Source organism: Chiloscyllium punctatum, chromosome 19 (genome assembly GCF_047496795.1).
Source record: "Chiloscyllium punctatum isolate Juve2018m chromosome 19, sChiPun1.3, whole genome shotgun sequence".
NCBI lineage: Eukaryota > Metazoa > Chordata > Chondrichthyes > Orectolobiformes > Hemiscylliidae > Chiloscyllium > Chiloscyllium punctatum.
The window spans coordinates 70,233,570-70,244,149 of NC_092757.1; the positions used below are offsets into that span (position 1 = coordinate 70,233,570).

The window sequence follows — 10,580 nt, forward strand, 5'->3', positions numbered from 1 at the left end:
TTGTGCACAATAAGTCCCACAATTTCTTCACCTGTACCATTATCAGCTTGGCAATCACTCTACAACATTTAGAATCATAGATTCTCTACAGTGTGGAAGCAATTAATTCAGCCCATCGGTCCACACTGACCCCTCAAAGAGCATCTCATCTTGACCCACCCACCTACTCCATTCCTGTAACCCTGCATTTCCCATGGCTAGCCCACTTAACCTGCATGTCCTTAGATACTGGGAGTAATTTAGCATGTCAATCCACCTAACCTGCACAAGTTCATGGAGGAATCCAGAGCATCCGGAGGGAACCCAAATAAACACTGAGAGAAGGTACAAACTGCTCACAGACAATTGGCTGAGGATGGCACTGTGAGGCAAGTGTTAACCATTGTGCCACTGTGCTTTGAGCTTTTGAGACTGAGAATAAGATCGAATTCCTTGAGGAAAGACACTGATACCTTTTTAGGTGGGTCTGCATTCCATATTATAGTTCTCTTAGTCTGCTTGACTGTAATAACATGGTGCAGACCTTTGCAAAATGAAAAACTGGATTTGTATTGCAAGCTTTAAGATCACAGTTGAACTGACCTGATGAGATTCAAATTAAATTTGCATCCGTGCAAAAATGACTGACTGAAGCCAAAGTCCTTGAATGGAGCTAGTAAAATGCACAGTAGTGAAATTGCCTGGGGAAATCTGATTGAAACTTATAGAATATTGAGAGGCCTAGATAAAGTGGAAGTGGAAAAGATCTTTCTTCCAGGAGGAAAGACTGGGACTCCAGAGTGAAGGAGTGACCCTTTAGAACTGAAATGAGCAGGAATTTCTTCAGCCAGAGGGACTCATTACTTCAGAGGGCTGAGGAGTCCAGGCCATTGAGGACATATAAGACAGAGATAGATAGGTTATTGATGGATAAGGGATCCAAGGGTCACAGAAAGAAGGCAGATTGAAATTAGGAAACATATCCCTGAAGGAATGGCAGAGCAAGGTCAATGGGCAGAATAGCCTAATTCTGCTTCTATATCTAATTGTTTTACTTCCTTCTGCTTTCCATAACTTCTAACCAAGAATCTAAAAGGTTAGGTATGAGAGAACAGTCAATACTGACGGAGTTAGTTTTCAAATTCAGTGAATCAACTATACCTTTCAACTTCTAATGACCTTTTGGAACACCTTTTGTGACAATGTATGGAATTGTATAAATTAGCAGGGCTATGCTTGTACAGATATTCAGTTATTCAACACAATATAAATGGAGAAAAGTTTTTTTAAAAAGTACAAAGTACTTTACAATAGCAATTTTGTACTCATATAGTGCAATAATATGGTAAAATGTTACAAAATGCTTCAGGTGTGTTTTCAACCAAAATTCAACACTGCCACAGAAGGAGCTGTTAGCTCAGGTGACCAAACGTTTGCTCAATGAGGTGTCTAAATGGAAGATAATATGTTAGAGAGCCAAAGGGGTTCAGGGAAGGAAATTTTGAGCCGAAATCCAAGCAGTATGCCAATAGTATGTGATTAAAATGCCCAAGAGATCAGAAGTGGAGGAGCTTCGAGATTATGGGGAATACACTGAGGTAGTGAAGGGCAAGGCTATGCAGGGAATTGAAACCAGGCTAAGAAATTAAAAATCTAAGCAAATTGAAGACCAGTGTAGATCACACAATGCAAGGTGATAGAACAAGACTTGCTGTGAGTAGTAGAAATTTGGATGAGTGCTCATTTATTGAAGGTGAAATATGGGGGTTGTCATTGGGTATTAGGAGATTACCAGGTCATATTCCAGAGAATCAGTTTCATATTTTACGAGTGTTCATGATCAATCTGTTACAATGAAATTTGTTTCCTGTCATTTATAAATTATGATCAAGGTCAAGTTTAAGTTTGCTTTAATAACAGTAAATGTGTTACTGTCATACTTTTATTTTAATTCAGCCCTGCTGAAGATTTGGAATTGAGTGGAAAGCCAGAACCTGCTTCACTGTTGGAGCCATTAACCCAGAAATTATCCAGGAAGAGGCAGAATGGGATTGAACTTTCAATACCACAAAAAATGTTTCACCATATACTTGACTACCGTGAAAGATTTGACCAGCATCTAAAAATGATTTCACATGAGGCTGTAGGGAGCTTTAATCCATGGTTAATTACTGAAAGGTAATTAATAAATTGCATCATTGGGCAAGTATTGTACTCCATATACTGTCCTTATTGTTTGTTTACTTTATGTATATGAAAGCATTTTTAAATAGCTTATTATAGTTTTGCAAAACCAATTGAGTTTGTTCCAAGTTTCACCACTCCTTTACAATACTTAACCCTAAGTACGACTCATATTTCAATTATCTGCCATTTATTTTTCACTTCAAAAAATAGCTTTCTATTATATACAGTATCAGCAGGTCTTTGAAATTGCTTACTTTTCTTTCAAACTGGGTTGAAGTAGAAATGGGAAAGGGAATATTTGTCCTTGCAAGAAATTGCACCTTTAGGAAGTTATGCCTTTAGGATCGGAAGAAAGGGAGAATGTGGCTTAATGTGGAATGTATCCAGTATTTTCTGCAATTTTGTTTATAAATTCCAGCTTGAACAAAGATTATTTTAAAGGTGTAGATATTATAAATATGATCTTAGGTGCTCATTGTTTTGCTACAACTATGAAAATGATGATGCATTTCTATAGACAGAAATTCAAAGGGATTTGAAATGTGTGGTATTTGAGATGGTACTAAACAAATAGAGCTTGTAGATGTTGTCAGCTTTTATTTAGCTATTCAAGACAGGTTTTCAAAAAAAAATTGAACTAAAGGAGATATTAATTGTAATTGCTTAATGTATTTGCATGGTTAAAAATAGAATATGTTTCAAAATGATCACACCTGAATGTGTTTCAAATAACTAAATAGATCTAATTCTCAAGTTTAGATAATGATTGTAGGTAGATTTAATTTGATTTGCCTTGTCTGGAGTTAATGTTTGTAATTATATTGTCTGCTTCTTGTCATTCATTCTAAAAATATGCAAGGTAATTTTGTTTGACTATCATTAGTTTAGAGATTTGGTTAAATACATTTGCCTCTCTGCTTAACAGCGGTTGGGAAGGTGATGCTGTTATGGTAATGTCATTGGACTAGAAATCTAATGTTCTAGGATTTAGTTTTGAATCCTAACATGCCAGATGATAAAAGTTGGATTAAAGAAAAATTTGGAGAAATAATAATGTTAACCACTGTCCATTGTTGCAGAAATACAACTGGTTCACTAAAAAAGCAAATCTATCATCTTTATCTGATCTGACAGCAATGTGTTTTATTCTTAACTGTCCTCTGGGAAATTAGAGATTGGCCATGCTAATTAGTGATGAGTTAAACAAAAAAAATCTTGTGCACGTTAATAAATTATCTTCTGTAGAATAAATTTTGTTTTAGATTATCTGAAGTAGTTAGAGATTGTGAAATTATGTCTCAGCTGGGAGGATACCAATGCAATTCAGCACCTGCTGATAGAAATAACCAGTTTAATTTGCACAAGTTTTTAATCATTGCAGGATTTTGCAGAACAAAAACAGCTGGAAGATCTACTAATGGAGACCAGGCCTTTGATCTGCATTTTTTTATTCCAGTAGAGTCATATAGTCATAGTGATGTACAGCATGGAAACAGACCCTTCGGTCCAACCTGTCCATGCCGACCAGACATCCCATCCCAACCCAATCTAGTCATACCTGCCAGCGCCCGGCCCATATTCCTCCAAGCCCTTCCTATTCATATACCCATCCAAATGCCTCTTAAATGTTTCAATTGTACCAGCCTCCACCACATCCTGTGGCAGCTCATTCCATACACTTACCAACCTCTGCCCCTTAGGTCTCTTTTATATCTTTACCCTCTCACCCTAAACCTATGCCCTCTAGTTCTGGACTCCCTGACCCCAGGGAAAAGACTTTGTCTTTTTATCCTATCCATGCCCCTCATAATTTTATAAACCTCCTATAAGGTCTCAACTCAGCCTCTAACGCTCCAGGGAAAACAGCCTCTCTCTGTCGCTCCGATCCTCCAACCCTGGCAACATCCTTTTAAGTCTTTTCTGAACCCTTTCAAGTTTCACAACATCTTTCCAATAAGAAGGAGACCAGAATTGCACGCAATATTCCAACATTGGCCTAACCAATGTCCTGTACAGCCGCAACATGACCTCCCAACTCCAGTATAAAAATACTTAAATCTTCCAGGAACTTTAAACCCCATAAACATCAGAATGTATTGGCTTTTGTTTAACTGATTATTGGAGAATTAACCATCTTAGTTGTGTTCCAAAAGGCATAGTACTTTTAAGATGAAAACACAATGTTGATATGGTCATTTACAAATAATTTATACAATGGTATTTAAATTTTTAACTGCAATTTTCCTGTTAGAAATATCAATCTTCTGACCATTATTAACTCTTCTGGAGTGAATGAAAAAGATTTCTTTGAGTGGCTCTCTTGTAACCTCCATTGAATCCAGAATGTGTTTCTTTTACGTGATGCTAAATGCAGATATCTCTGGCGTCTTTCTACATCATTCAAGGAATGCTTGGTGCAGAACAATGATATTCATAATTTTCAATGAAAATGGTTACAAGCTGAAATGGCCCACTTATCTGTGCAGCTATGTATTTGTGTGTGCTGACATTTTTCAAATTTCTATTCTGCTGAAATTCCCTATTTCTTTGGAATATGAATGGTTAAGTAATAATAGCATCTATTCTCCTGAAGCGTTTGTAACATGTTGATAAATCAAAAGATGAACTTGTTAAATGCAAATGTAGCTCTTAATGAAAATGTTCTTAATGAAAATGTAGCTCCTACAATGAGGTTATAACCCTGGACTTTCAATAGATCAGCGTCACACAACGTGCTTGAGAGAGCAGTAGCCCTCTGCAGAAGTTTTTAATCTTCATTTTATATTTTGTTTGTTTGAATACATCCATTCTTTTAAATGAAATGATTGTCTTGGTTTGAAATGAGATGCTAAATGCAGCTTTTTTTTTCTGTAAGTGTTAAGCATTGAAACAGTTGAAAAATCTAAGCAAGAATATTATTACAGTATGCGAAACAGTGGATGTAATTTCATAATCCAAGACTACTTGCTAACCCAGGATAAGCATTCCAATTATTATTGTGTTGTTAATTTCAATCTGTACAAGTTCACTTGATGGACTAGTTAACTGCTGATATGTACTGTTACCTCCTTTTTTTCTCTATCTCTCTCCTAGCTTGGCTGAAGAGCTAATGGATGAAGGTCTAAATGATGTAGCAGCTGAATTGCAAAATGTATGTGAGGAGTATGCAGAAGCCTTATTCACTTCTGAGTTTGTGCCGCCTGTGGAGTGAAAAACAAAACAAAACTGAATATGCCCTAGCGTCACTGGCAGCGGGATATTTAATGCGTCTCCTGAATTCTCCAAAGAAGCCTATAAATTATCACCTGAAAACACATGACTAAAGCATAACTTGTACATTGTACATGTAATGTTCATTACAAATTGATTGCATTGATTGTTCTTCAAATTCAACTTCATGTATAATGATTTTTTTTATTTTACCTTTAATCTTGTCATAAATTTTAATGATTTAAAGTATTAAGGCATTAATTTCTTTTAATTAAATTAAGATATCTCAAAGTAGACTTTTAAAGCCATATAAAACCTGCCTACTTTCACCAGATTTCCCTTGTTTCATTTCAAAGTATGCGCCATTTTGACATTTTAAAAACTGATTTGTGGTCCGTGCTCAGACTGGATGAATGGACCATGTCTTCTATACGATTTATATCAATATATTTCCCTGTTGCAGTGAATACTGAACACATTAATCTCACAATCCCTGGTATATGTGTAAAATAAATTTTACTTTGGATTTTTTTTCCCCTTCAGGACAATTAAAGATTGTGCAGATGCTTGTTGCTTTCACGGTTTTACTTTTTCCAGTTTTGAGTTTTATTTAGCAGCAGTTATGTACCCTGTTTTCTTCTACATGTACAATATTTGTTTTTCTGTTGGTCTTCAAGTCAAACTTTATGGTAATATTTCATGGGTATTGTGTACATTTGTTCTCTCACTCTCCAGGTGTCCAGCTAGTAACACTTTCTGCACCTCTAGTCTAGAATTATAAAAAAAACCAGTTGAATAAGGTGCACTTGTAGCCAAAATGTGAAGGTTAGTGTTAAATGTCAGGTTTCAGGACAGATGCCTGGAAGTGTTTCATTATGCAGAAAATAGTTTGTAATTGGAATGGATTGCTGGACTAAGGTTGATTGACTCAGGATACTGGTTTTAATTTTACAGGAATGGCAAAATCCTACAATGGGAATATAGTAATACAGTAAGTTCTGATATAATGCGATAGTTCCATTCTCATGCCTTGTCACAAGAAAATCGTACAATAGCCAAGCTATTTAAACCAATGGGTCTGGAATCGCATTATAGCTAATGGGTACAGAAAGATGAGATCAAACAATCCATAACATTATATTTATCTGAATCATCATCTCTGCTATTTTTGTGAGGTCGAATTTTTTGGCAGCAGTGAACCATGGCAGCCAGACTTGTGTCTGAAACAAATAAAGCATTCATAATTACATGTACTGAGTTGGATAGGATTGATGGAGGTCTTATTTGGGGAGAGGGGGTGGTGATTTTCTACAGCTTAGTTTATCTTTGGCTTTAGAAACATTTAATTTTGGAATATGTTCTAGATTTTTTTTATCTATGGAGATCTCAAAGTGCTTTCAGTTGCTGTTGCTAGTGCTGAACTGATGTGGCCTGCTTTTCTGAAATATTGCTTTCCACTGTTTCACACAAAAAGAGCACTTTTTTCTTGAACCCTGCAGTTTCAGCTGCAGTTCCTTGTGAAGCAGTCACACCACTTAGTTTCAGATCTACAAAAGTCAAGCTACCTCTGTTGAGTGCATGTTGTGCTAGAAATTGGTCTTATATTACATCTACACTGTATTGACTTTTCCTGGCTATTCCCACCTGTTTACTACATGCGTGAGTAATTTGCAATGAGCGTAAGCTATTGGACATAAAATGTAAATGTAGCTCCATTAGAATTGTAGATAAATAAGAACTATTACAGCATTTAAAGTAACTCATTATGTGTTAAATGTCTCTGATGTTTCTGAGAGAAGTCATAATATGTATGTTGAGAAAACGATATGTTTGTATTGGAATGAAATTATGTAGACTTGGGTGATAATTACAAATAAGCTGTCTGTCCTTCAAAGACTTGCATGTAAGAAATCTTGTGGCAAATGTCAAAGTCAAAGGTTTTAGGCTGTACTGATGGCAGAGTGATGAATTTACCCCCTAGTTTGGCATTTGAGGCTTAATGAATTGAACATTAGTTCCTGTTTGCCAAAAATGTTTTGGTATTAAATTTACGATTATAAGAGATTCCTTATTTTATTAGCAACACGGCAGAAGCATTGACTGAACCCAATATCTGCATTGTTTTCAAATTTCAAAATGAAGTCTTCACAGCAACCACTTAATTTTTTAATCCTTGTTTAGGTCATTGAGCATTTTCATCCTTGTTCAGTGACCTGACGGCATAAAATGATCATTGTTTTCCTTTGCTTGATCATTATTAGAAACTTTCTGGGGTGTTTGTATTAACTTGGAAGGAATTTTGCTTACGTTTAATCTAACTTTTTCAGATGAATTTGTCAACTGGGTGCCTCGGTAAGTAAGAAATATTAGATTTTGCAGTTCCAAATATGCTTAGTTCTGGATAAAATGTCAATGTGTGCATATAACTTTATACTTCACTGAAACCATAGCGTATTTAAAAGCTAAACATATTCATTGCATCCAAGGTACATTTTTAGACCATGCATTCTAACATTGAAAATAAGTCCTATATCAAAACTTGTCTAAGAGCTACAGGTGCAAGTTATTAAAACAATATATATTTGAATTAATTGACTAATAGATAATGTTAGAAAAAGCTGAGTTTGACCTGGTAAAATGAATCAATTTCCCCACAATTTGTTGTAAAGTAACTGGGACTTCTCAAACTGATTTTTGAATGTAACATTTAGCATGGTGCATACTGTTGAATGTAAGTGGGCAAGTGAAAGTTCACATTATTAAAAGGAACAGGTGTGCAGCAAGTGCAGCCACACAGACGGACCAATTATACCTCAAAGATGTGTTGCATCATCATTCTGGCAACAACTCCTGACGCACCCTGAGTGTGGTATGCTGTGAATCTTGTCTCAATACCATGCGTACCATTCGATTGGAAATGGAAAAATACTTAGAAACACAGGTCACTATTTAAAATAAAATAATGGATTTGGGAAATCTTTTTTCTGTTCTGAAAATTAACTTCTAAAATAATTTTGTCTTTAAATGAAATTTAATTGGAACATTGACACAAATAATTGATTTTTGATTGTTATTTTCACTTCTGAAATGAATTAGTGGGAAGGAGAAGGTTATTTGGATGTGTGAGCCGGCTCACTTGATAAGAGTATTGCTGTCCTTTTACCTTGTTTTTTGCACAATCGTCTTACTGTCCAAAAATCTATCCATCTCTGTCTTGAATATATGTGATGGGTGAGGAGTAACAACACTCACGATAGAGAATTTCAAAGGTCCACTGACCCAGTGAATAAGTTTTCTGCTCCTTTCAGACTTAAGTGGTTAACCCCTTATTAAGAGACAGTGATTTCTAGGTCTAGAGGTTCTAGCTTGGTGAAAGAGGCTCCAAGCATTTACTGTGTCAAGTTCAAAATGTATATTTAAGTGAGATTATTTTTATTCTAAATTGTAGGCCTAGAGTATTCAACTTCTATTTACGATAATCCTCTCATCTGAAAAATGTGTGTGCCTTGTGTATTTCTTTTCATTCAAGCAAGCAATTCCCAATGAGTTTTTAAAACCTAGCTTTTGCTGTTCAAAAATGAAGCAGAACTCAAAGTTAAATAACTTGTTAAGTGGATCTTTACACAAATTATAAATGTAAAAAGATATGATTCTTTGATTCTGTGGAGGAGCACATAATTTTAAATAGTATTAGTTTAAGATATTGTAGATTTGTAATTATTTGCTGAGGAATGGCAGATTGAAGTTTGTGTACATTGAAGTTGGTAAATTGATCTCTTACTTTGATCTTAAGCTAAAATTCAAAATTCATAAGATACAACAAAGGTTTTCATGCTTTAGCCCTCAGTGAAAGGGTGTATTTCTCATGAAATTGCATGACCTCCGAATTATTTTTGCACCTTGGAAAAGTGAGAACCACTCAAGTTCATTAATTCATTGGTAACTTTACGTATGTGTTGCTCTCTGACTATATGCAGAAAGAAGTCCAGAGTTTGAAATCAGAATACATATTTTAGGGGGATGGAGGGAGAGATAGTTAATTGATTAGAGGCAAATATTAACCTGACAACACCATAACTCTTGATGTACTTTATGTAGAGTTCAACTTCCTTGCATAAGTTTGGATTAGACATTCAGTCCATATATGAAACCTTATTAAAATTGTATGTTTGCTTGTAGCTAATTATTTTAATGCTGCAATTTTGAGTTAATAACATTTTCAAATTTTTTTGGAAGGTTCAATTCCTTGGACATTTTAATACAGCTTTAATATTGACAGGTATATTTGTAAATATTTACCTGGAAAATGTATTCCTGTTTTGGAATGAATTTTTAAATGATATGTTTTGGGTGACAAACATTTTGTGAGAAATTGCTTTCTATATCTATAAATATTTATGCAATAAACATTTTTGTATTGTTTTCTGGTACTTGAGGTTTGGAGGAATCTCAGTTTTTCAAATTTATGTATTTCAAGACACACAGTTTCTCTATGTAAGAGATTCTCAAACCTGATGTGAGAAGCTCTGAATGAAAAGCCAATAGGTTGTACAAGAAATTCCTTAACAAAGCTATCAGTAGTGGAATTGAAGGAAATCTAAATAAAGTTGAATCCCATCCTGATCTACTGCACAGTGATCACAAATCCAAAACGTGCTAAATTAACCTGTTATTCTCTCTCTGGGTACTGTTGTCTTAGCTAAATTGGTAAACTTCGCACAAATGGAGGTTCTAATGTGGAATGTTTTCTGGTCACCTTGATAAAATGGGACAAATTAACATAGCATAAGAAATAGGAACAGAGTAGACCATATGGCTCCTGGAGCCTGCTTTAGCATTCAGTATCATCAAAGTTGATTTTTTATCCCACTTTCTCTTTCCCGCCTGCTGCTTAGATCCCTTGATTTTCTGAGAACCTAAAATGTGCCTATCTTAGTCAGAATATGGTCAATGGCAGATCATTCACAATCCTCAGTCTTTTAAAATTCCAAAAATGTATAACTCTGATAAAGACCTTTCTACTCATGTCAGTCTTAAATGATCAACTGGTAAATTCTCCAGTCAAAGAAATAAACATGTCATCATCCTATCAAGCATATTTAGAATCTTGTATAAATCAATGAGATCACACACAATCTTCTAGAGTGTAGACCTAATGTTTTTCAGCCCCTCATTACAGGCAGTCCTGTCATCCAACAAATCAA

The 10,580-nt window shown here is 35.2% G+C and overlaps 1 protein-coding gene across 3 annotated transcripts in view; it reads left to right on the top strand.

Moving 5' to 3' along the window:
• The window catches only part of kiaa0753 (KIAA0753 ortholog), a 45,692-nt gene extending 35,886 nt beyond the window's left edge, over positions 1-9,806 (top strand). For all 3 annotated transcript variants that reach the window (XM_072589634.1, XM_072589636.1, XM_072589637.1), the window contains 2 exons: positions 1,936-2,157; positions 5,260-9,806. In XM_072589634.1, the coding sequence (XP_072445735.1) occupies positions 1,936-2,157; positions 5,260-5,377 (340 nt within the window). In that variant the 3' untranslated portion in view covers positions 5,378-9,806. The remainder of the gene's footprint in view (positions 1-1,935; positions 2,158-5,259) is intronic.
• Positions 9,807-10,580: the final 774 nt, after the last annotated feature.